General features: G+C 39.1%; 1 protein-coding gene across 2 annotated transcripts; it reads left to right on the top strand.

Annotated features, from left to right (window-relative positions):
• The first annotated feature begins 142 nt into the window (after nt 1-142).
• Nucleotides 143-27,350, top strand: flr (fleer). Of its 2 annotated transcripts, XM_007893798.2 has the most exons (20): nt 143-303; nt 1,998-2,063; nt 3,739-3,948; nt 4,263-4,319; nt 5,095-5,230; nt 5,866-5,970; nt 6,770-6,898; nt 7,370-7,419; nt 11,616-11,768; nt 12,452-12,517; nt 15,315-15,368; nt 15,842-15,907; nt 16,252-16,328; nt 17,353-17,563; nt 18,609-18,638; nt 22,375-22,446; nt 22,737-22,840; nt 23,808-23,886; nt 26,031-26,160; nt 26,811-27,350. In XM_007893798.2, exons 1-20 carry the CDS (start codon nt 250-252, stop codon nt 26,945-26,947), a joined length of 1,986 nt encoding a protein of 661 aa, XP_007891989.1. In that variant the 5' UTR covers nt 143-249; the 3' UTR covers nt 26,948-27,350. The 2 variants fall into 2 exon arrangements, with proteins under 2 accessions (XP_007891989.1, XP_007891990.1); XM_007893799.2 differs by lacking the exon at nt 18,609-18,638.
• The last annotated feature ends 204 nt before the right edge of the window (nt 27,351-27,554 follow it).

Here is a 27,554-nt window from a genome sequence, read left to right as displayed (position 1 = left end):
CGTGACTTCCGGTCGGTTTCCACGACGACGGCGGGCGGGCGTCGGCCATTGACGACGACGACAACCCCCCCGAAAAAAAACGGTCGGTTGTGTGGGGTGGGGGGGGGGGACACAGTGGAATAAAACTCTTTTTTTTTGTGTGGGGGGGGATTGGCTGTATCTGTGTGTGTGTGTGTGTGTGTGTGTTCTCTCCACCAACAATGAAAAGAGAGACTCGAAGAGGAAAATAAATCCACGTGAAGCGGTGAGATGACGCTGGTGCCGATCAAGGACGGCGAGTACACGGCCACCATCTACAAACTGGTGAGCTGACCGACCGCCTGCCTCCACCCCAGCCGCCGGGGGGAAGGAGGGGGCGTGGGGAGGAAAGGAGGAGGAGGAGGAGAGGTGGAGGAGGAGGAGGAGTGGGGGGATGAGGATGGAGAGAGAGGAGGAGGAGGGGGTGGAGGAGGAGGGGAGGGGGGGGGATGAGGATGGGAAGCGGAGGAGGGGAGGAGGAGTGGGGGAATGAGGATGGAGAGAGGAGGAGGAGGGGAGGAGGAGTGGGGGAATGAGGATGGAGAGAGGAGGAGGAGGAGGGGAGGAGGGGAGTGGGGGATGAGGATGGAGAGAGAGGAGGAGGGGAGGGGGGGATGAGGATGGGAAGAGGAGGAGGGGAGGAGGAGTGGGGGAATGAGGATGGAGAGAGGAGGAGGAGGGGAGGGGGTGGAGGAGGAGGGGAGGGGGGGATGAGGATGGGAAGAGGAGGAGGGGAGGAGGAGTGGGGGAATGAGGATGGGAAGGAGGAGTGGGGGAATGAGGATGGGAAGGAGGAGTGGGGGAATGAGGATGGGAAGAAGAGGGGTGGAGGAGGAGAGGAGGTGCGGGATGAGGATGGAGAGAGGGACGAGGAAGGAGGGGGACGGATGAGGAGAGGGCGATGAGGAAGGAGGATGAAGAGAGGGGGGGGGTGGGGAGGAGGATGAAGGGGAGGAAGCGAGGATAAGGAAGGGAGGGGGTGCGAATAAACGCAGTGACGTGCGGTTGACGGTACATCCTCCGGCCGCCTTTCATTCCCCCACAGGCTCCGTGAGCCCCTCACTCCAGCGAATCGAGTTCAAGATCCTCATCCTTAAATCCATCCTGCAGTCTCTTCGCCCACCCCCCCGCCTCCACCCCCCCGCCTCCACCCCCCCGCCTCCCCAAACCTCTGCCGACCCACCCGCTCCCTTTACTTCACTCAGCGGACACACCGGTCTGCTTTGTGTCTGCCCCCCCCACCTGCCTCACCATTGGCAGGTGAGCCAACGCTGGGGCAACAGAGAGAGAGGTTGCAAGCTTTGAACCTCTCTGTGCCCTCCCACCTCCCGCTCTGTGGAACTCCATTCCGGAGACCGCCTGACCCACGCGCATTCTCCCTCACCTCGTTCAAGGTCCATCTCAAGACCGATCTCTTTGACCGGTCATGTTTCCACTCCCAATCAGCTCCCGCTCACGTTTTGGGTGCCCAGCCAGGACTGTTACGCGCTTTGGGAACGTCCTCCCAACGTGAAAAGCGCTGCGTAAATGTAAAGTTTTCTTATCGTACTGTATTGGTGGCATATCCTGGCCAACATTCTCGTCCCAGAAAAAAAAGATTTACCAACTTCACAGCAGCTTGTGGAGCATCGCTGGGCAAATTGGCGGCTGAGTCATTCCTGTAAAAATACACGATGATTATCCTTTACAGAAAAATGCTGCGGAGCGCTTCGAGATATTTTGCCATGTTATGAGGCACTATATCAAATGCAAGCATTATTATTATTCAAAACCAGAACACTTTCTTTAAAGCTGTGTTTTTCACAAAAAAAATTCAGAGTTCTGCCCAAAAGGTTCACGTTTTATTGTAAAGCTGAAATGTATGGTTTTTTTGTGGGTTCATTGTGTGTTAATTATCAGTAACAACCAATTTCAGTACATGAAAGGCGCTATACAAATGTAATTTTGTTGTTATTATTTGGTGCATCTTTTTGGTTCAGATTCGAGATGGCAAATATGGAGAAGTCATTCATATACTTAGTAATGAACTACAGAAACATTCAAAAGTAAGTATTCTACTTTTAGTCGACTCTCTTATAGATTTAATTTTTTTTAGAAACTTGATATATATTGGTCTTAACAACATTAGAGGAAACACCTTTCGGATCTAAAACTAGATGATGAGAATAGTATTGAACCATTCACCAGCCAGTGGAGATGATAAGTTCTGGAAAGCAATGAAAATCTTAAAAGGGTCTAATGTGGATTCAATAGTAACTGGATTCCTTAATAAGGAATTGGAAATATGTGACCACAACTTGAAATACAATATAAAATTATTTAACGCATTTCGCTTCAGGAGGACATCTCAAAGCGTTTGCAGGATCTCTGTTCCAATACAGTCAACTTTCAATGAAGAGTTCCTGTCAGTTGGTGCTGTACTACCAACAACAACAGCAACCACTCCATTTCCTTGAAAAGAAATTCCATTAGAAATCAGCGTACAATAGACACCATAAAATAAGCTCAGGATCCATTGCTCGGAACTTAGAACTGTTCTGTGGTTCAGTACACTTGTAACTGGAGTGATGGGAACTGTTTGTTAACTTACTTTTGCAGCGTGACAACACAGTTTTCAACAGTTTAAAAGCTGTGAAGTGCATTTGTTCTGAAAAGGTTAAAGGCATGAGATTTTCAATTTTTTTTCCCATTTCATACAAAATGCGTGTTTGGTGAAATGAGTTTACTTTTTTCAATTCACTATTCTATCTAATACATGAATCCGGGTTATTTAATTAAATCACTTTTAAGTTGCTCACTTTGAACTGCGGAGGAATATTAAAACAGTACTGGGCGGTTCATCGGTGAAGGCAACTCATTCGCACAGCGGATGTTGCCGTAAAATTTATTGACGAATTGAACAATACAACGTAACGTGGAACAGTGCAGTGGGTTATATTTGCTCACCCATAAGCAAATATACCATTTTATTACAGAATGATACAATATCCCATCCCCAAGTAAATATTACAAATGTCATCTCAAGCCATTGAAGTGCTGATTTGACTGCACCGAGCACACAGAGATTTCTGAAGAGCCAGGCATCAGATTTTCACAGTAATTATCTCAACCGCTATTCAGGGACTTTAATCTCTTCTGCAACTACCCGCTGATTCTTTGTCATTTTTTCAAAAGATGTACTGTTAACTTCAAAATAGTACGCATGGATTGAAGTTTCATTTGTCTAATGGACCAAGAATTATTAATAGTATTTAACTGAACCCATTAAAATTCTATGAATCAATGGAAATAGATAGTAAATTATCTTGCTGTATGCCGCTGTAAGCTACAGTAATTTCTTATAGTGAAAAAGAAATGCTGCAATAGTACAATGTAGGATTAGTCATACATTTTGGTTATGGATCTAAATACTTCAACACTTTCAGGTTCTTGAGCGATACGTCCACAAAATATTGAGAAATGTAACACGAGTTGATTTTTTTTAACATCAGCAAATAATACAAGATCAATGTCTTTGTCTCCAGTTGTAAAAATGCTGCCAATAAAATTATATTAAATTGAGTTTTTCTGGTGATGAATCAGACATTTAGTTTTGCAAGTGTGGTTTTACGGTTGACGTTTTTTCATGGTTACTGTTTTGCTACGGACAAAAACTTATCATTGTTAAAAAAGTATAACTAATCCAGTAGCTCTGTTGACGTATTTTGTTTTTGTCTACAGTCTCGGGCAGCCTTGTCTCTTCTGGCTTACTGCTATTTCCAGATACAAGAGTTTTCCAATGCTGCAGATTGCTATGAACAATTGATTCAAATTCACCCAGAAGTCGATGACTACAAACTCTACCATGCGCAATCTCTGTATAAGGCCTGCATGTATTCAGAGGCTATGAAGGCAACCTTCCTTATAGACAATCCAGCATATCAAACAAAGGTAACTGAAGATTCACAATGCCACAATGTACGATTTAGCTCTTCATGAATTTCAGGAAGTTTCCATTATTTTATTTGGAATTTTCTGTCTAGATTTTTTCTTGTCACATGTTATTTCACAGTAAGATTTCTCTTTAAATCCTTAAATTTGTAGAGAATTTTTTAAGCATCTAAATTTAAAAAAAACACAATATTACAGAATCATGGTGGAAAATGCCATGTTTTTTNGCTGAGTGCAATCTATGCATCTCATGAATGCTGCATTGCAACATTGCACAAATGACTTCTTTAAAAATACCATTTGAATTTTGTCAGGTATTGAAACTACAGGCTGCAATTAAATATGGAGAAGAGGACCTTTCGGGAGCAAAGGTAAGCAAAGCAACAATTATGATTATATGTTTCGTACTTATTATTGTTTAAAGTAAATCTGAATATTGAATTAATTCTCCCTAGCTAGACAAAATTTCACTTTGCCCTTCTGAATATAGAGCTTTCTTCTTCTGTCCCCATAAGCAATAGTGAATCAGTTGGAAAGTTATAACATTTCCAAGTGAATCTGCGGATGCTAGAGGCATATTTATCAACTGATGACATCTCTTTCCTGCCATGGGAAATTTAGTTACATTGATTTTAAAACATTTCCCCATGGCTGCACTGTATCTGCAAAACAAATCAGTAGCACAGTGACATTCAGGGAGAGCCATCAAATAATTTAGTGAAATGAATTCTCTAGGATGGCACTGCATGCTTCAGTGCACTCCACCAATTGGAAGAGCATGATAAGGTTACATTTCAGTCTTGCTATGTGGATAGCATAGACAGAGGCAAAGTGAGGAGGTGGAAGAATGGTCAAGTATGGAGTTCAGAGTAGACAGCTTTAGAGTTTGCCTTGAGTTTACGCTGTTCTGATGAGAAAATAACTGGCGGTGAAACCTCGCAATCCGAAAGATAAAGGCTGAGAATAGTGTCAGTCTCGCTATGATTTGTGTAAATCGTATTCAATACTAAAGGCATCTCACAACTTGGATCCCCATTTGGATCTGAATACAATTTTTGAATTTCAAAATAATGTTATTGTGTCTGGAATATGTTTTTTATGGAAATAAATAGTTATTATAATCAAAATATATTGTTATCACGGCAGAGTCTAGTGGAGCAACAACCCAGTGAGGATCCAGACACTGAGATTAATCTTGGATGTCTGCTGTACAAAGAAGGACACTATGAAGATGCTTGCAAGAAATTTACCACTGCTATGCAGGTCGTAGGCTACAAACCAGGTAGATGTATTTACTATCTGTCTTAAATACAGAAACGGGCAAATTATTGTATTACTTTGTATTTGCTGAACATTGACAGAATCTGACGCCAAGGCACAGTGACAAACCTCTGAGGCTTGGGTTTCATCATCGTCTTCACTTTATCAAATGAGATGATTCCAAGCGAAGTAAACGTGAGCCCATGCCACATTTCTGGAAACACAGTACAAAACTGATAGGCCCACTCAGAGAGGCTAGGATTTAGCTAATGTGGAAAATGGACACGCCACGTTTGCAGCTTTTAGAGGCTAAGTTTAAGTCTTTTTATTGGACAGTGCACAAGGAGCACTGTCCTGCATCAAAACTATGCTGTGTCTGATCTGAATTGGTGCTGACAACAGTTACAAAAAATATGGAAAATGTTTCATTCCACAAAAATCACTCACGCTAGTTATTATTGTGCCACAAGTGAGCTGTTTCACTTCACTTTCTGCCAAAAAATGTTTCTAAACAGCTAACTTGGATGTGGATAAATGGGTCACACAAATTTTAAAGGTTAGATCAGGCCACAGTTTTTTAAAAAAAACATAGAAACATCTGTCATTTGTCAGTTAAACTGTCCAGATATTTATCTAATCTCTTATGTTCTTCTTCAGATCTGACCTACAATATTGCACTTTGTTACTACAGCATGAAACAGTATGCACCAGCCTTGAAGTATATAGCAGAAATAATAGAGCGTGGGATCCGAGAACATCCAGGCAAGTTGGCATCTTTATTCTCAGTTTAAACGTCTTTTAAAAGTGTTCCAGTGAGAACTGTTTCATTGCATAATTGATTTACAGCATTTGCACATGAATCTCAGTAAAATGTTCAATTATATAATCTTTATATGTAACTGTAATTACTGTAACTGTAATTTCCTGTAATTTACAATCACATTTCCTCCCATGTGTCGCTAGATAGACGACAGTAATTACCAAGACATTATGGGACCTGCATTTTGTTCCTATTTGTTAATTTATTTGAATTGCTAGGGTTCATTTTTAGTACTAGAACAATACAATTAAACATGCCTGTTACAATTAATGACATAGTAACAGATACTGTATGTCAAGATCAATAGAACAAATGTAATCAACCACAAAATACAGTCAATCCACTTTACAGCATATCCTGTGAAGCGTTTTGAGATATTTCAGCGACGTGATAAGGCGCTATAGCAAATGCAAGGATTATTATTAAAGTTCACCTTTTATGGTTTAAATATTTGCAATTGTATTTAGATTACCCTCCAAGATGCAAGTTTTGTTTCTATGTACTATTCAGTCTTATCAGTATTTTCATGTCTGGGGTAGTTTGCTGTTGCTCAGCAATAGATGTCTGGCTGTACTGATTGAGAAATTCCTTGTGTTGTGAAGGATAGTGATGTATGTTAACATGGTTGAATGGTCCTGCTGGTTCCTGCTAATGACATGAGGAAGTGCTTGCCCACTATTCCTGAAATGTATCCTCTTATTATTTGTTTCACTCAACTCTTGGTGTCACCGTCATTTTCAGAACTCAGTGTTGGTATGACGACTGAAGGGATTGACGTGAGAAGTGTTGGAAATACATTGGTACTCCACGAAACGGCATTAATTGAAGCTTTTAACCTTAAAGGAGCCATTGAGTATCAACTAAAGAACTGTAAGTGTACTGGACAAGAAAATGGATGAAATTATTCTATCGACTGTCATGTATCTCTTTCAAGGAGACCTGAAAGGATTCAAAACTGAGATCCAAATGTCTGAGCAAACATTGTGGAAATTTTGCACATTAAAAAATGAACCTTCCACCCCCCACCCCTCCATATACACACACATACACACACAGTTTTTAACATATGATGTAAATAGCAAATCTCGCAAAGCCCCATGGCAGAATGATTTGATATTCTATTCGCGGTCTTGGTTGTAACTCACTTGAGAGTTTAGCACTCATGCGTTCTCGGGCAATTTGTGAGATACAAATCACATCCTTCATAATTATATTCTCCGTATTTCCTCTGGCAATATTCTCATTAGAAGTTTTTGTTCTATTACAAAATGGATAGTTTTTAATGAGATTTGGGGGGAGTTCTATTGATCTCAGTTACATTCTGTGTCCTTTATAAAACAGATGAAGCGGCACAGGAGGCATTGACTGACATGCCACCACGATCTGAAGAGGTAATCTTATTCACTGACGCATCTCATGATCATATTTTATTGCAAAAATATTTTTGAGCATCAAAATTTGTTGACAGCACCAATGCAATTTCTCAACTTTTCATTCGACCTTCCTTGCATTTGCAGCTAATTTGATCATAAATTTCTCAACGTTCTTGAAATGTTACTTACAGATAATAAGATAATAAAGTCTATCAATACAAAAGTATTACTGCATAAACTCTAAATGATTTTTAAATGCATTTCCATAAATCACATGTAGGACGTTTGAGTTTTATGGTATGTTGTTGAGATATATTGAAGAATCTTGCATTACAAAAAGGAATAAAAATATTGAACTTTTCAGGATGTAAAGGAAACGAGTGTACAACCTGCATAAACTTAACAAACATTATTTGATCAAAATTGCTAATTTTATTTTGAATGATCACGTTTCCACTCCCTCTGTCAGCATTTATTTTAGTTTGGAACATTGAACTCTACAAAGAATCATTTTCTAACAAAATATTACAGCATGAAAACATGCTTCGAATTAAATACTTTACATTCATCATCTGGTTCAAATCTTGCTTAAAAATGAGTAGTTCAAGCAAACATGTTTTTGAAGCTTTTTAAATCATTAGTCGTATCCAACTGTTCTCATGTGATATTTTACCACATTACTGCACAGCATGTATTTCTTTGACTAATTAAAAAAATGCATTAAAAAGTGCATAAGAAGGTAAGAGTATTTAACAGGGCAGAATGTTACATAGTTAACCCTCTGATTACTAAATGACTGATTCTGAATAAAGTGACCACATCCAATGTGGCTTATACAAGTTAAAGGGCAATCACTCATCAATTTGGGCTCATAGCTACAGGTAAATAATCCTTGCATTTGATATAGCGCCTTATCACGTCTCAAAGCGCTTCACAGAATATACTGTAAAGTGAATTGACTGTATAGCTTGTGGGCGAAACGTGGCAGCCAATTGCACACAGCAGTGTCCAACAAACAGTCGTGGATTGAAGTGAACAATTTTTTTTTAAAGGAGTTATTTCCCCCAGAAAAGAGATCACCAATCGACTAACAACTGGGTTCCTACTTAATGCTAGGTAAACAGTAAGGAAACTTGCCCAACATTTCGCCCTGGCGGTAATCGAACCCAGGACTCTTGCTTGCGAGGCGAGTGCTCTAACCACTGAGCTGCAGGGCTCCAGGTAATCCCTGGACATGTTAAAATGGAGACATACATGAATCGAAACCTCTATTTATTTGAGAGTAATCTAATTAATTTGCTTAGGACATCGAAAAAAAGGACCAAATATAAAGCTTCACAGTACAAAACTGTTTCTCATTTGAGAGACGTTGCTGATCTCGCTGGGAAAATCCACAAGTTATAAAATCTAATAAAAAAAAACTTGTATTTATTCAGCAACTGTCACAAACACAAAATATCCCCAAAGCATTTTGTGAAATACAATTGATCAGCAATGAATGTGAATGTCGTTTTGGAGGCAAACTCGGCAGCCAATTTGCACGAACAACTCCACATACACTAAAATGAGAAGGGTAACAAAATAATTTGCAATATAGTTTATAACAGTATCAGAGAGCATGATAGGAGAAAACTCTTTTCAGATCATCCGACTTTGATGCAGGATTAATACGAGTATAGAGTTGGTAAAAGTTCCAAAATGAGACTCCACATTACTGAGGAACCCTGCATGTCTGGTAAATGGACATTTAATCCTGTCAGATGCATTTAATGACTGTGTGCTGTTGCAAACGGGCAGCAAAGCCATGACCATCTGTTTGGACAGCTGGAAATATTTTATTCATCGTGAAATTAGGTACATAACTGGGTGGAGATTGTAGATTTTCGAGCATATGGCCTGCAGATGATGAGGTTTGCTGTTCGCTTTCAAGTCGAAATCCTGATTTATAATCAAGATTGCTTCAGAGCATCTCTGCCAACTGATGAGTTATATAACTGCTTCTTGACGTGTTTTAATACCTATTTGACTGTAATATCTTGAGGAGTATAAATATGAGATGTGACAAGATAGCGGCCATGTTGGTCATGGCAAAATACCAAGTACTCAGGGTGATGTGCTTTCAGTCTTATTGATTCCCAGTAATGGAATTTTAGACTTTATTTGGCCAGGAGTTTTACCTTAAGGTCAGACCAGATTATTGATTTGTCTCTGTGACCTCTGTCTCATCCACCGGTCTCCTTCTGCAGTTAAATGCTGTCTTATCAGAATATTTGTGATACCCCCCCCTATCTTGAAGCTTTATCTCATGTGTAAATTTCCATGTTTCTATCAACTATCACTGGTAAAGTCCTAATCCCAATGTTTCAAAGGCGTTTTCTAAAATAATCTTTGGAGACTGAATAACTCAGTGGGTCAGGACACTCTCATTCACCCCTTGCACTGGGCTTCAAATCCAGTTGGACTGATCGAGACGACCTCTCTGAATTCCTTGCGAGTGTGAGTTCACATGGAAAATTCTGCCCTCAAATTGGCACAAATTGATGATCCAATTAAAATATCTGATGTGGAAAACGGAAAACATTGGTGCACTTCCAAGCTTGAGATTGAAGCATATTGTCAGGTAGAACAGAGGGAGGTTTCTTCTTCAGATAGCCTGTGCTTTGTTTGACCCGTTGAGGGTTTGATGTTGATGCTCCAAAGGTAGAAGTGTTCTATATCCTGGTATTAACTTCCCTCACCGTTAATTTAACAAATTTTAAAAAACAATCAGTGCAGTGTAAGCGCAGTAATGTATTTTTCAATTCTTTTGGGAAAAGATCAATTCTAGGAACCAGCTCTAAAATCCGTTTACAAACTATCCTGTGTTGACAGCTGGGTTATAAGTTTGCACAGTAGCAAATATACCCACAAAATATACAGTTGATTCACTTTACAGTGTATTCTGTGAAGCACTTTGAGACGTCTCGAAGACGTGACAAGGCGCTATATCAAATGCAAGGATTATTATTTTTGAAATTGTGCAATTTGTTTTTTTTTAGTTTTTATTGAAGGTCTTCATGAAGATAAAAATAATTTGCTGTGGTTGGTGACGTGACAGTCAGTGCCCTTGCATGGACCATTGTAAACTCAATGCTGAAGGGTTAATTGTTGCCTCTCGACCCTTTCAGCAACGAAAACAAGCGCTGTGTATCTTTATTTAAGGCGCTATATCAAATGCAAGGCTTGTTATTATTTATTAACCTTGTCCTGATGGATATGACAGCTGAGTGTTTCAGAGGATAAGATCCCCAATATTCGGGTATTAAAATTCGTTTTGTGGACTCATAGAAATTATTATACTCCAGAGTATAATTCTGCAAAAGCATTCATGCAACAAAACAACTTTCGTAAGCATAACGAAACTGCTATAATTACCCAAGGAATAGGTAGTTGTCAGAAATAGCTCGATTTAAAATGCAGGGTTAAGCAATCATTGCAGGTAATTTAGCTTGTTTAGCGTGCTTAGACTGTTGTCAATATTGGAAAGTTATTTTACATGACCTGTGCCGACATTCCCTGTTTATGTTCAGTTTAGTAACCCTTGGAACCATGCCCATCGTCTGCCCCCGAGTGGCGATGTGGTGCTGTTACCTTTGCATTTGCACAACTGAGAATCTGCTGTATAGATGGAGACTGCGGAGTCTGTCAAATGATACTTTTTTTTTATTAACTTGCAATTCATAGAGGGCCTTATCACGTCAAAGTCTCAAAGTGCTTCGTACAAAAGGATTTCTTTTTTGTCAATGTGCTGGCTGTTACAGTGGCAAGCTTGACTTGACCACAGCTGCCACAAAAAACAGCACTGAGATAAAAGACCCAACGAATCCGTTTTCTTGAAGTGAATTTAGATGAATAGGGAATATTAACCGGGACAACAAAAGAACTTCACCCACGGAATTCCGCTCAAAGATAAAGGTGAAACGTATAAAAAAGGAGCAGTCCGAGCCACACAAATCAAAATGAAATACACAGAATGCTGCCGCTTAGACTGTCGTTTACAAACACGTCTTTGAAGCTAATTTACTCTTCCCACTATCTTCGAAATGTTTTCAGTTGTACAGAGCCCAGACAAGAGAACCCGGAGCGCGGAATGAAGAGTACAGTACTTTGTCAGCTGTTTGACATTTCATTTGAATGTAGTCCGCACTAATTTACTGCATTGTGTTTCTCTGCAGGAACTTGACCCAGTCACGTTGCACAACCAAGCTCTGATGAATATGGACTCTAAGCCAACTGAGGGATTTGAGAAGCTCCAGTTCCTTTTGCAGCAGAACCCCTTTCCACCAGAAACCTTTGGCAACCTGCTTCTTCTTTACTGCAAATATGAAGTGTGTTGACTTCAGGGCTCTTTTTGTCCTGGTTATTTATGCTTGAAAACGTTAATCTTTCAGGCTGCTCCATGTGTATATACACATTCCGTGTTCAGCGTGACCTGTGCGTGTGTATATAAAGATATATATATATGTGCGAGAATTACTTTGATTTTAATTGGAAGCATCTAAACCTAAAAAGGCTCTCCTATTATAGTTTGGCATTCGTCTGAAACTGTTGTTCCTGATCCATTTCCCAGTGTCTCTCATCTGATGTCTCTCATTACCTTCTCCCATGAAAAGGGACTTGGTCAAGAGAGGGTTCAGAACCAAATCCAACAAATGGTGGAAACAGATTCAATAACAACAAAGGGAATTAGATAGGGACTTGAAAAGGAAAGATTTGCAGGGCTACGGGGAAAGAGCGGGGGAATGGGACTGATTGGGAAGCTCTTCCAAAGAGCTGGCACAGACACGATAGGCCAAACGGCCTCCTGGGCTGTAATATTCTATGATTCTATAAGCAGGAGGGGAAAAATCAGAAGCATATTTTAAGTTACGAGGGGAAACGAAGACACGAAGGGCCATGAAAGGCATGTAGACAGAGCAATATAAAGACCGACACACACTGGTTGGACCGAGTGGCCTGCACATTCTTTGTAACTTTGAAATCTGCAAAAGTAATTGTTCTTATTTTTCAGTATTTTGACTTGGCTGCTGATGTTTTGGCAGAAAACGCCCACCTGACGTACAAATTCCTCACACCGGTAAGAAGTTAGAATATTGTTTGATGCACGAATTGCAAAGCTTTCCCCTGAGCGTGTCCTGTGCTGGATCTTAAGCTGTTAAATGGTATATATTCCGATCAAACATCCCAGCTCTTGAATTGCAGCATTGCCTATTTCCTTGTAACTTGACTCGTTTGAGAGATTATTTTACGGGTCTTCACCAGGACCTGACATGGAGTATTGCCCAGCCATCGGGTGTTTTGTTTTTAAAAGGGAAGTAAAATCTCAACAGTGGAACTTGCCTTGCCTGAATCCTGCCTCTTCCAGGACAGTTACAGAGCAGCTATTTTAAACTAGCTCGTGGGATTGGATTAGATTCTGCCAACATAATCTAAAAAACTATTAAGGGAAACGGGGCAAGGGCTGGTAATTGGACTTGAGGTACAGATCAGCCATGATCTTAAGAGAATGGCGGAACAGGCTCAAGGAGCTGAATGACCCTCTCCTGTTCCGATATTCCTATTGGCGGTCAACAAGCACTACCTTCTGCAGAGAAGACAACAGGAAGGTTAGGAAACTAATGCGTTGAGCAGCAGAGGAAATAATTACCCGTAAATAATACCACAGTGGCCATGAGAATGTGTTGCCATGACATAGTCTGAAAAGAGGTAAAATAGGAGAATATTCTGTACGCCATTTCAACCATTTGGTTTATTTTGAAAGCTCTCCTGAATTTTTTTGTGAGCTTCCTTTTATATCAATGCGTATTGAAGAGCTCAGTCAGATCCACTTGCAGTAATGTCTCTGAACAAGACTGTGTTGGATTTAATGTTGCATGAGTCCTCTATGTTGTGGAGTCCTGTCGCTCAGTGGTTAGAGCACTCGCTTTGCAAGCGAGAGACCTGAGTTCAATTCCAGACAGAGGGCGAAACCTTGGGCAAGTTTCCTTACTCCACACAGAGCCTAATAATAATCCCTCCAAAACCAAAAACAATAATAAATTGGTCATTTTCAATCTACGACTGTTTGTGGGACATTGCTGTGCGCAATTGGCTGCCGCGTTTGCCCACAAATATACAGTCAATTCACTTTACAGTGTGTTCTGTGAAGCGCTTTGGAACGTCCTCCTGACGTGAAAAGCGCTATATCAAATGCAAGGATTATTATTATTATTATGAGGTTGTACAATTGATATCTAAAGTCTCCATTATGGTTCCATTACCTCTCTTTCGCAGAATAGCCAGTATTGCTCCACGGGATGCAGAATTCCTTATTTGTAAATGCTGCAGTTTCATAACTGACACACTTAAAAGTTCTGCTACGGAAACAGGATAGATCTTATCGCTCTCAGGAGAATCTGCGTCGTTGAGGGGACAAAAAGAAACATTAGCCATTCAAAGAATAATAACTTCAAAGTGAAGAGCTTTTAGTTACGAGTTTCATGCTTCTGATTGTAGCTGCCAGCAGGTTAATAGGTTTTTCGATATCTCTGATGGTTCCTTGGTCACAACGAGAACGGCAACTGTTTTTCCAACTTTTATGCAACATTTTCATTACTGTCATTTCCCCTGACTCCAGTCAGTGCACATTTTTATTGTATAATTGAAGGCTGCAACCAAGACACACTTTATTGTGACATTTGAGCTAGTTTTTTTTACCTTGGTCGGATATATTGGCTTTTCTCTCATGTGGGACCATTTGCACTAGAAAATTGTTTCCTGATGTAAACTGCTGTGTTACCCATGGTTTCACTGTATTCTTGTAATATCAAATTTACTTCATAGTAAGTCTGGAAAACAGTTAATGGGTTTGAAAGTTTCACTTGACTGAGATCCAGGAATGGTTTTCAAAGTGTTTAGACCCTTCAAAAGCTCCCTGTAAACCTTTTGAATGGGCAAAATTGGATAATAAATCGTAGGGATTGTATGATACAATTTTTATTATAGAAGCAATTACGACATTAATTGTACCTCAAGAGCCTAAAATACTCCATAAGTGCGATCGAAAGACTGGTTTGTTTAATGGTAACATAAAATTCAGATGCCAGTTCATTCTTCATCCATTAAAATGGTAAAACGTATCAATTATACTGTTAAGTTTAGATTGCTTCTTTGGCAAGTCTGAAACTGATCAATCATTTTGTTTTGCTAATAAAAATCAAGTGCTCTGAAGATTTATGAGGTATCAAATAAGCTGAAATGAATCGCCTTGTTTGTAACGTTTATTACATGGTCAACATTGATTTCACTGGGGTTTCATCTTGAATCAACACAAATTGTGCAATATATGCAGTATTTTGTTTTATTTGTGTCTTATGTTTTCTAAGCCATTTTTTCTCCTGTACCTTCCTCCTCACCTCCTAATGAGGGAAGATAACTGATACTGTCTTTAAAATGTACATTGACTGTATTTTCCCTTCACTGGGTTCCGCAAGCTCCAGTCATCCTCTGGTATTTTGCCTAAGTGGACATAATTCACTTGCGAGCCTCAATGGCGGGTGTTGGCAATGTGTCAATTAAGGGAGAAGAACAGGAGTGAAAACCTTGTCTGAATCCCACCCCCCCACTCCCCTCCAGAGTCCTGAGACGCTACCTCACGCTGCAGGGCGTAATATAAATGCAAGTTATTGTTCTAACCCTAACAAGAAACGCGGAATGGATAGTTTCCAGGAAGCTTTTGCCTCTGTTTTTTTAAAAAGTATCTAAAATCGTTTAGAATTTGGAATCCAAAGATGTAACTGCTAATTTGCCATTAGTTGCCATGTTAAGTGCTGTACTTTTCAACCTTAATAGCTATGTAACTTTCTGCATTTGTACAATTCTTTTTCATTGCACAGTACTTGTATGAGTTCCTCGATGCCATGATAACCTGTCAGACAGCACCAGAAGAGGTGAGGACCTGCTTTACACCATATAATGAGACCGTATTTACTTACTTACTTACTTATTTCCATACTAAATACTTAACCAACCTCTGCCCTTCTGTGCCTTTCAGTAATGGGCAGCTTTGTATTGCATACAGTTATGTTCATGCATTAAGTTATGAGTTTAGAACGTAATGATTATTATTATCATGTCTTTGATTCTGTTAGGAAAAGAACTGACATATTTTATGTGTGGAAGGGAAAGGTTAGAGAAAGTCCTGTGGAAGATGTTCTGATCTCACAAAGTCACAGGTGTAAAACAAAGTATCATAGGCATGTTTCGCTCTTCAATAGTAAGCTGGGCTAGTGATATTTCTGTTAAGAGAATGAAAAACACTCATCAAGAAGAGTATTTTCATCTTTCGCTGTGATTTTAATCAGTACGAAAATGTGCCTCTTTCAAGAGTGAGACACATCATCAAATCTTTACATCTTCATAGGCATTCCGAAAGTTTGATGAAATGGCAGGTAAACTGACTGAGCAGTTGCGAAAATTAACCAAACAGGTAATTTTTCTTAATATACATATAATATATATATATTCATCAGTAATACATGTTTGAGGTCTAAATAATGATGTTCATGTGCATTTTGTGCCTTGATCCTTCATTACTTGTTATGGAAGTGAATTTGTACTGGCCTTCCATACGCTTTGAAGATAGGATGATCTTATATAGAATTTATTTGTAATTTCTTACTCTTATATTTAACTTCCGAGTATAAAGTTGGAGCTTTATCAAAATGGGGAAGAAATTGCTTGGACACTCTTAAACAGCAGCACACTTTCTTCTTAAAGTCGAACTGTTAGTAACTGGTAAAATGGGATAGAAAATATCTGCTTTTCATTTAGGTTCAGGAGGCGAGACATAACCGAGATGATGAAGCTGTCAAGAAGGCAGTAAATGAATATGATGATGCACTTGAGAAGTGAGTAGCATTCAGTTTAATTGTATGTATTTCAGATACTGTTAGAAAGAAATAAGCTTACACTGGACACCTGCCCGTACCCTCCGTTCCTCCGGCTCCGGTCTGCTCCACGTCCCCCGCCCCAATCGCCCTACCATCGGTGGTCGGGCCTTCAGCCTCTCAGCCCGTAGGCTCTGGAACTCTATCCCCCAGTGCCTTCGCCGCCTCCTCCCTTTCCTCCTTCAAGGCCGGTCTCAAAACCTTTCTCTTTGACCGAGCCTTCAGCTCCCCTCTCGACTCTCTTCCCCCTCCTCGATCCCTCCCTTCCCTCCCCTCACCCTGACCATTTCCCCCCTCCTCGCTCCCTCCCTTCCCTCACCCTGACCATTTCCCCCCTCCTCGCTCCTTCCCTCCCCTCACCCTGACCATTTCCCCCCTGCTCGGGTCATGACCCAACTGTGCAGCGCCTTGGGACGTCCTCCTGACGTGAAAGGCGCTTTATAAATGGAATCTTGTTGTTGTTGTTGTTGATGCATCTCTCAAAGAAATAGATGACAAGAGATCGATGCTTTGCTAATCTTTGCTCCACCGTGGCATTATCCTGATACAAGAGAGCAATCTGGAGTGCTAGTTTTTAAATAAAATGCATTGTCTGACAATTACAGAAAGAAATTCATCCTCATGCTTAAGAGTATCCAAACCAGTCTTAAGAGTTCCATGTTTGCATTTCATCTATGTGTCTGGAATGTAGTGCACACTCTCTCCCTGGAGAACGCAAAGATTTTATTTAATTTATTGCTCTGGTCACCCTAATCTGTGAGTCCAAATGTGCGGCTTGAACCTGCAACCTTCAGACCCAAAGGTGAGAATGCGACCAATTGAGTCAAACTGACACCGTGTGTAGCCGTCCAACAACAACAACAACAAGATTCCATTTATAGAGCGCCTTTCACGTTGGGAGGACGTCCCGATACAGTGTGTTATACTGTAATATACCTTGATTATACTTTGATGATTATAACACTAACGGAGTGTACTTCCTCAGGTATATTCCCGTTCTCATGGCTCAGGCCAGAATCTATTGGAACCTGGAAAACTACCAAATGGTTGAGAAGATCTTCCGGAAGTCGGTGGAATTCTGCAATGAACACGACGTTTGGAAACTGAATGTGGCTCACGTTCTCTTCATGCAGGAGAACAAATATAAAGAAGCGATTGGTTTCTATGAACCAATCGTGAAAAAGCATTATGACAACGTAAGGCACCACATTTGCTTGCCCCGCTCTTTTAAGCGAATTGTGCCAATGATGGTTTTATTTAACCCCCGGCACCTTTTATGTTCCATGCTGTGTTTACACTTAATATTTAGTGGTGAATCACCATTGTTTAGGATGTCAAATGTGCAGCATAAGTGGGGGTGACCCAGCACAGATATCCTTGTTCCTTGTGCTCCCGGGAAGTACTTGCAGTATGACTGACGCCCAGTGAAACATAAATAATGGTAATTGTGGGCGCAAATGGAACCTTATTCACTTTCTGATGCATCAGGAAGTTCCCAGGTGGTGCGTTGAGCCGAGTAGCTGCCTTCAACAGGCCTCTTAATGTTTTATAAACTTAATACGATCAAAATTCTAATTTCAAAATAGTACCAGTGGCTTCACTTGGACTTAGCTCTACCAGTAAATAACAAAATCAATGCTATAGATTAGAACGTTGGCACAAACACAACTCGTGCTCCAATCGAACAGGAGAATCGAACATGACTGATTCAAGGTACGTCTAAAGACCTTCCTCTATGACCGCACCTTCGGTTACTGCCACCTGCTCTTGGCTCCTACTCCTGAATCCAACTCCCAGCTCGGGTGTAAACCCTTGACTCTCCAGCGCCTGAGGACGTCCTCCTGACACGATAGGCGCTATATGAATGCGATTTTGTGTTGTTGTGGTTGATGAAACAGTTAAATGCACGGAACTAGATGATTATACAGCAATGGTTTCAGGCAGTTATTGACTATTGGTCTACCCAGTCAGTTTCCCCAAAAGATGAGCAAAGGAGATATAGAAAGAAAGCCAAATGTTTAACAGTTAATAAATGTGGATAAAGCAGTAGGTATTACGTTACATGTTCTGATTTAAGATGAAAACCAAATTCCAGTGCCCTTTATCGTTCCTAGAAAGGAGTAAGTATCAATGTTTGTTTTTGTAACTAAAAATACTAGTTTTAGTAAAATGTGATATCTAGTTGTTACATTCTTTTTGAAGGCAGACTGTTTTTAAAATATTGCATCTATATTCCATCAGGATTTGTACTTGAACATGGCAAAATTGCAGGTAATTCAGAGTCCATTCTAATCGGATTTTTTTGTGCCAGCATTAAAAAGGATTATGAAGTTCTCAGTGCAGTGGACAGATGGTGCATGCATTTCTGTGAGTCGTCACTAACATTGGCACAAGTAGAGAGTAATTCACTAAAAATATATTCCTTCATTATCAAAACTAAGCACAGCTTATTCCCTTTTATTTGTGAACTTTTCACCTGTGACTAGCACTATAACGTCAAAGGTTATTGCCAGAGAAGCATTTTGTTTTTTTAAAAAAAAGACTTGTCTCAGTGTATATATTTGTAAACTTTTTTTTGACTACTGATAATTGGTACACAGCATGATCTGAGTGTGAGACGTGCCATTTTATATTGACGTGTGTTTATTTCCAAAACGTTTAAAGTTGCAATATCCCATTTCCTGGCTCTCTTAGTCTTTATTTTTCATGCAGTAATTGTGACTCAGTCTTGTTCTAAACTGTATACAGCTTCTCGGCTGCTTTTTTTATTGATGAAATTTACTTGAAATCTACACGAGGATCAGTTTTGACAACTTTGCCTCACAGAGAGAATGACTGTATGTGATAACTTCCCCTACAGGTTAAAGTTTGAATTTTTATACAAAGCAATGAGGGAAGATAACTGATATTGTCTTTAAAGCACTGATTTCACTATACAGGATATGACAACTTTAAGCGTTTTTGTTGTACAATTAAATTTATTTTTGGAGTACGTAGTCTGTGATGTGAGCTGTGAGATACGACCTTGTTATTTTTGCTGTGATAGTACCTGTATTTAACTGCTTCAAAGCAAAGTTGCCATTCTGATAACATATCAATTCTGATGTACAGTAAATTCAGCTATTTAAGTTTGGTAACGTTACAGTTCCTGAATAATTATATCAGTATAAACCATGAAAAAGATTTAGAGATGCCTTAAAAACCATAAACTGAAAATATAATTGCAGTTGATTTACTGTAACTAGACATTAATTGTAAATCCACACACAGTGCAGAGGACACCTATACAAATCACTTTAAAATGTGACTTGCTTTGAAATCTTCTTACTTGTAAAATAGAATGCTTAGCCAGTTTTGAAGAGAGTATTTTGTAACATCCAAACCATTGATAGAAACTATTCGAAAATGCAAAACTCCATTTGGAAGGTGAAATTAATACATTGTTTGAACAGATTTTGACTGAACAATTGTAGTTTAATCTCACAAAACAAGGTGAAGGATTATGGTGTGACTATTGGAATGTAAACCGTTTTATGGCCGTAGTTTTATTATATGGTATTTAGACATATAAACCTGAACAAATGTTAATTTACTGATGTCCAGTATTTGAAGAAACTTAACTTTCTAAGCTCAATATCAAACCAAACGCAAGGGATAATATACTCTTATCATTTCATTCATTTTTATCTCACTATTTCCTTTTGCTGCAGGGATTAGAAATGTATTATGTGCTGTAAATTCTTTTGCTATCTTCCCTTTTAAACTTTGCCAGTTTGTTTTGTTTATGCGTGGACTAAATCAAATCTTTTCTGGTTTGTATTTTTTCAGTTCTATTTTTATTTGTGCCGCCTGAACATTATTTCCAGTGTATAAGATGACTGTTATTCCATTTTGCAACGAGCAATGGAACAGCATAATGCTTTTACCTCCAATCTGTTATGTTTGGTTAGAAACTGAAACCAAGGAAAGTCATTCTGTGGATTGGTGTTTAGTTTGCGGAAGCATTTACCTTTTCTTGAATGTTTTTACCAGTTGGGGAATTTTTATTGTTTGACTGTATGTATTGTACTGTCAATCACAAACAGTGCACCGACATTAAATTCACAGCTGTAAATCGTACAGACATGGAGCCAGCAATGCATGGAGAAAAAAATAAGAAAATATATTGTATTTGTCTGGGAAATGAACTGTGAGCCCAAACTGTTGCTTGCTTATCCCCAGCTTTGTTTCTGTTTTCCCGTTCCACAGTTTAGTCTATGAGAGATTGAAAACCATGACTTGATATGAAGGCGGAACACGGAATGAGCTAAAACATTGAACGTTTTTCAGCTCTCTTGCTGTGTGACAATTGGAGTAGCACTATTACTACTACCCGTTTAAGTGTGAATTATTAAGAAACAGTCACGTGCTTCACAAATTAGTAAAAAATAACCTGCTTGTAGTTGTAAACCATTGAACCCATTAATGCCATGTTTATGTTGCAGAACTGCTACAATTAGAAACCGTTCTGCAATATACTGATCTGCCGCTGCTATGGAATCCATCAGGTTCATATTGCAAGATGGACAACACAGCATGGATGGCAAAGTAAACTGCCTATGAACCCAGTAGCTTTCTGTTCTGGCTGCTGGATCTTCCCAGATGTTTGATAAAGTCCGTAAACGCCATGTAGGGGAGCTGTACCGCTGGCTGAGTTCTCAGCTGAACTGAGGCCAGAAGCATGATGGCTAGCACTGCCACAGACCAGATTTATCATGTTGCCTTTGACCTTGCTCTGACAAATCACCTCCATAGGCAGTGCTGCAGTGGGGGGGGGGGGGTGGTTGGCGGTAGTATCTTTTTATATTGTGGTTTATTTCTAACTTGCAATCTTGAGATTGAATGTTCACTGTATCTCAACATTATTTATTCTCTCTTTCATCAAACTGTCAATAATGCTCCCCATCCATCTCCAGACACAGTGGAAAAACTCCTGATATTCAGCAACATTTTGTCAGGGTAGACAAGATTTCATTTAGCAGAGTGAACCACCAACAACATTTACATTTTTTTATTCTTCCTTATCACATTTCTGTCATGTTCCCAATGTTTCCCATCTATCTACCCATCTGCCTTATCGTTGCTGGGACACTATGTGAGAAAGAGCAGAGCAGTGGAAAAATACTGGTCTACGTTCTCAAACTTCTGAATCTATTCCCATTTTCTGATCAGGAGCAGAGACCATTTTGCACAGAGCTTTCTTTTCTATTCTGAAACCGGGTGGCTTATTGAGTGCGTCATTTCAGAATTATTTCTGAGAGGATTTCGAGATTTGATTCCAGTTTATTTCTGTGCTGGCAGAGGGATAACATTGAAGGTCATGACTTGCTCTTACCTTTGTAAACATTTCTCCACTTCCATTATTAAAAATGGATAGAATTGCAAAATATGTATGTAATACGTCCACGTTTTCTGCATGTTACAAATGAATGATGTTGAAAATTGACAAGCTGCAGCAATGCTTAATATTCTTCAGCAATTAAAATGACAAAATCCATATGCAAACCCATTCCTAGATTTCTCATTCTAGTTTACTTGCAACTTGAAACATTACTCCAGAAGAAGGCTTCAAAATTAGGCATTCCTTTTAAATGAATTGTCCTACAGATATTCATTTAAAAATATATATTCTGTCGTATGCACTGTAAGAGCACTGGGCCATGACATCTCAGAAAACTTGCTTCAAGAACCATTTATGAATTGGTAACAATTTATTTCCCTAATATCTTTGCCAGGAATTATCTTACATGAGGTTTACATTTTGTGTGAGTTTGATTGTAGAGTTTAACAGATTCCTTAAATTGCCAATTGGGTGTGCTTTTCTTGTAGTTATTTGTTGTGTGGACTGAAATTCCCACTTTGTTCGTTTCCTTTTCACGAATTGGTTTGTATTGCATCTCTTATCTCTTTTGAATGTAGCATTACTCATAAATAGGCTTATATTGATAATGTTTTCATTACATTTCAGATACTAAATGTGAGTGCCATTGTTCTTGCTAATCTCTGCGTTTCTTACATCATGACCAGTCAAAATGAAGAGGTAGGTGAAACACCATGTACTATTGGTAATATTGCTAGGTGGGCTTGACAACAATGCTCTCTCCACTGTTAATTAGCCTGACAGTGCTATCTTTCAAGACTCACAAACAGAAAGTTGGGTTGAGGTACCAAAGCGTCGTAGGAACCAGTTGATGTACATGCCACACCTGGAAATTGGAGGAAGAAAACAGAACACATTTCCAAAATAAGACCTTTTTTCTAGCTGCATGTTTTCACAATGTGATTACTTCTACAAATGCACGTATATAACTTCAGTCTCTTGCCCTAAAGGCAGAAGAACTGATGAGGAAGATTGAAAAAGAAGAAGAACAAGTGGCATATGATGACCCAGAAAAAAAGATCTATCACCTTTGTATTGTCAACCTTGTTATAGGGTAAGTGGGACCTGAGTCGAATGGGAGAGTGGCTGTGAATCTCACTATCCATTATTTGCGATCTAGAAGTCACAGTTAAACCAAATCCAGTTTGAGAATGTTGCAATTACACTCTATGTTGTGGAATCCTGTAGCTCAGTGGTTAGAGCACTCGCCTCACAGGCAAGAGATCTGGATTCTATTCCCGGGTAGGGCGAAACGTTAGGCAAATTTCCTTACTCCACACGCCTCTGTTTACCTAGCAGTAAGTAGGAACCCGGTTGTTAGTTGATTGGCCGATTGCTTTTCCAGGGATAATAATCCCACAAAATAATAATAACAATAATAAATTGGTGACGTCAATCCACGACTGTCTTTTAAGACACTGCTGTGCCAATTGGCTGCTGCGTTTCGCCCACAAATATACAGTGAATTCACTTTGCAGTATGTTCTGTGAAGCGCTTTGAGACGTCTGGAAGACTTGAAAAGCCTATATCAAATGCAAGGATTATTATTATTATGATCTGCTTAATCTACAAAACCAAAGAAATATATGATACAGTGGGAAGCCACTCAGCTCATTTTTTTGTGTCGATGTTTGCTCCTCCTAGAAGTCATTGATTTAATCCTGATTCCCTACTGTTACCCTAATTGCTACCAGTGACACCTGGTAAATCACTTCATACTCTTAACAGCCTTCTGGGAGGAGGTCTTTCAAACCTGTCCTTTTACTCCTCTTGCACCTTGAACTCAAGCCATCTTGTCCTTGGATTCCCCTACCAGCAGAAAGGGTTATTCTTTCACAAATTCTCTCTCCCAACCCATTCAGTATCTTGAACATGATATGATTTAGTTTCTCATTATCACATTACATTCATGAGAAAGAAACTGTCAATTATATGTTCACATTGTTCATGCTGAATGGCTTTGAGAGATAATGTTTTGCTGTGTTTCCATTCTGTAATGCCTTTGTTCCTAATTCCCTCAGGACTTTGTATTGCGCGAAAGGCAATTATGAATTTGGTATTTCCCGAGTGATTAAGAGCTTGGAGCCATACAATAAAAAGGTAAGTAGAAAAGATAGCGGTTTAGATCAATTTGAAAGGATGCTAACTGGAGTTAACTTTAATAGTAGCTATTTACAACCTCCCTTATAGGAAGAACAGTTTAAAAAATTGAATGTTGCCATCATTCTGTAATTAGATTGGACCACTTTAACTGATCCAATGCCGGATTTCAAATGAAACCCGTTTAAATGTGTAAATTTGTGCCCAGCAACAAACATGATTCCAGTTCACTTTCAGAAGTGTCCCAGTTTTAAACCAGGTTAGACTTTTAACAAGATCAGCTGGAGGTTGGAAGATTAAATAGCTTATCAATTAAACTGCTGTAAATCACTTGGAAATCCCATAATACCGATCTAATCCCCTTCAATTCAAATACTGCAGTGGGAGTCTTGGAGCACTATTTTTTTTTTAAAAAGTTCGTGCAAGTTAGGTGTAAGCATGATAACGACTGGCCTAAAAGTTAAGCAGCATCATTGAAATACATAAATAACCTACCCCACCACATTTCCCCGCTAGTTCATATTAATGGCTTGTCTTGTCACTGACCCCTAGAGGCCAAGAGGGAAAACCTGGTTACTTGTGGATGATTTTGTTTCGTAGATGCAATGGGTGAGAAAGACTATGCAAATCCCATTCTTCTTTACGTTCTAGCCTTTGTTGCTGTATATTTTTAATCCAGTGATCAAAAATTGGATTCATGAGCTATTTTTACACTTATTACATTTACTGGATGTGGATCCAAAAACATCCTTGAGAGTGTGAAACAATCTTTTACTTTGTGGGAGCGTGGGGGGGAGGGGAACTGCCGTGATGAGACAAGATGGCTAAGCTTGAGTGGTTTGAGTCAGAGGATCAGAGTTTGTTATTTTGATAGCAAGGTGAACGATCTGTCTGGATTGTGAAACAAAATGAAAACCTGAAGCGGCTGCTAAAAATACTGCAATAGAATCAGTTTAAACAGTAGCCAAACACTATAGATGTATGTACCGATGTACACTTTAAGTACAGCCACAAAAGATGCATTATAAACTGTTCAAAGCCAAACTCTTAAAACACAATTCTCATTACTTCATATTAAATGTATATCTTCTGACATTAAAAATATGTTCCAGTTTAATGTCTGCAGTGATGTTTTCCTGGTTTCTCTACCTTCTCCTTCGGGGCTCTGTGAAGTAGCGAATTACATGCTTGTTAATGACTTGTCACTGATACAGAGAAAGCCTCAGGGAAAACTTGTCTTCCAGTGCGTTACAGATATTGTTCATGGAAAAATCAATGTTTGCCATGATGCAGTGTGGTAGCTTTGAGATGATGAAAAGACTTGACACTGAATGTTCCAGTGACTGGTTTCAAGCAAAGTGGTTCAGGGATGATTGGAAATTTGGGTTTACAAAAAACTAGGCAGAAATATATTTCCGCGCGCTGTGCCTCTGTGAAGATAAGTCATACATCATGCTTCAGCTTTGCCCTTTGAATAACTGACTGGCGTTGGAGCTTAGAAAAGGATTTAACAAACCATTTATAAACATTGAAAGATCGATTATATATTCAGTGTAACGCTATTTTATGCTGCTGGGAACAAATCCACTCTGGTTCCATCAACATAGCCATTCGAAGCCAGTAGCCTGATTTATACTTCCCACTCCACATTGCAACTGTTCAAAATATAACAGTCTGTTTTTCAGTTCCACCTAAGAATTGTGTATTATTTTGTGAATATTATTCAACAACTCTAACAGCATTAAAAATACATTGGAAGAAATTGGTTTTAGATTTACTTTATGCAGCTATTTGGGGCATCCAGAATTTGTCACATTGTTGAATTCAGTCTTAACTTTGAAGCTAGTTTTTGTAGTTCTTGAATAAAACTTGCACGATAAGCAAAGACTTCAAAATTAAGGCTGTGTTCACGAATCTCCAAATTCTGGTCTGTACTCCAGAAGCAAAGAATAACATTAAATGGGTTGAATGCCCTGGTTCCTACAGTAATATTATTATTTTATATTATTATTGCGATCTGTTATATTAGTTACAGATCTGGGATCACTCGCCTGAGAGGAATGGTCGCTGTTGTTGAGAACCTGTTGTCTGTTATCTCCTTGCAGTGTTGCTTCACCAAACAAACATCTTTTTTGTGTATATAGCTCGGAACAGATACTTGGTATTATGCCAAACGCTGCTTCTTGTCTTTGCTGGAGAATATGGCCAAACACATGATTATGCTGCGGGATACGGTTGTACAAGAATGTATTCAGTTCTTAGAACACTGTGAAAGTAAGTACGGAACCGGTTACTGACGGAACCGCATTACATCAATAAGGCTCTCGGTTGTAGACGTGTGCGTTACAGCTGAAGAACAGACAAAATAAAACCCAACATTTCTCTGCACTTTATGGTTGTGCGGTGTGCAAGGTGGATTGTGTTATATCAATTACTAGAAAAAGTACATAGAAATTGAGCTATTGCTAATTCATATATGAATAACTACTATTTAATTAATAGCTGTAATATTACGCCTGAATTACACATACTTAGTTACTTTTGGGCAGATGCAGATTACTGATTACACCAAGCTTACTATTGAAAACCTGTTAGCACTGTGCTGCATTTCGAGCAGTTAAGAAGTGTGCCTCGAGCGAAATTGTTATGGTGTACTTTGCAAATAGATTGGCAGAGCAACATATACAGCAGCTTGCAGACTTAAATGTTTGTCTATTTTATGAGGTTAGTGAATGCACCACTGCAGCTAGATCTTATGCTAACATGAGAGAAAAAGCATTTGAACTTAATCAAGAAGGATTGTTCAAATCCAGTGTTAAGTTCAGCATTAATAGATTTTGCTCATTCTGCTTGTTTTTTAACTGACCGATTTTCCAAAATAGGTGTAGCACAATTATCACAGCTTTCATTTTTGTTCCATTTAGTTTACGGGAAGAATGTGCTCGCTGTGATTGAACAGCCCTTAGAAGAACAAAGACTGCACACAGGAAGGAATACAGTCACGTACCAAGCCCGACTGTTGAAATCACTGATTTATGAGATCATTGGGTGGAATCAGTAAAATCTGTTTGTTTTGCTATAATGGCCTGACCAATCCAGGACTCAGTTAAGGCTATTTCTCAATTCATTTTCTTTACATATCTGGTAATTTGTTTTTTTTAAAATACATATTTTTACGATTTATTCATTTCAAGTTCCACATGTAATATTTTGGAAATGTGATACAACTGAAATTGTAGTTAGCTTTGTTTGTTGGTCATTTGGAAAACAATTTGCTTAGGGTTTACTGAAATGCATATTTCTGGCAACTCCAAATGTACATACCTGATGTGTTTTGAGGGGCTATTTTGTTTTTTGGTACAAGGAAGTAACGTACATATCCTATTCCGATGTTGACAAGGCATTTTTATTATTGCTAATATTTTATTGAATCAAATGAATACGAAACAATAAAAAAAATCAGCAAAACTATCATTGAATTATCATTCTATCAGCAGAGTTTAACTTGCATCCAACATTGCACAGCACAACATGCATCCACCTATGCAAGGATTATTATTATTATTATTATTATTATCCACCTGTCTGAATTTTACCTAGAATATCGTCTGTTCGATCTTTTTTTTGAGAGAGGGAGGGTATGGGGAACGGAAAGAAGTAAAAGCAGG

The sequence above is a fragment of the Callorhinchus milii genome, unplaced genomic scaffold, assembly GCF_018977255.1.
Source record: "Callorhinchus milii isolate IMCB2004 unplaced genomic scaffold, IMCB_Cmil_1.0 Scaffold16, whole genome shotgun sequence".
Lineage (NCBI taxonomy): Eukaryota > Metazoa > Chordata > Chondrichthyes > Chimaeriformes > Callorhinchidae > Callorhinchus > Callorhinchus milii.
Note: the sequence above shows the minus strand (reverse complement) of the source record. Positions and strands in the feature narration are given on the sequence as shown.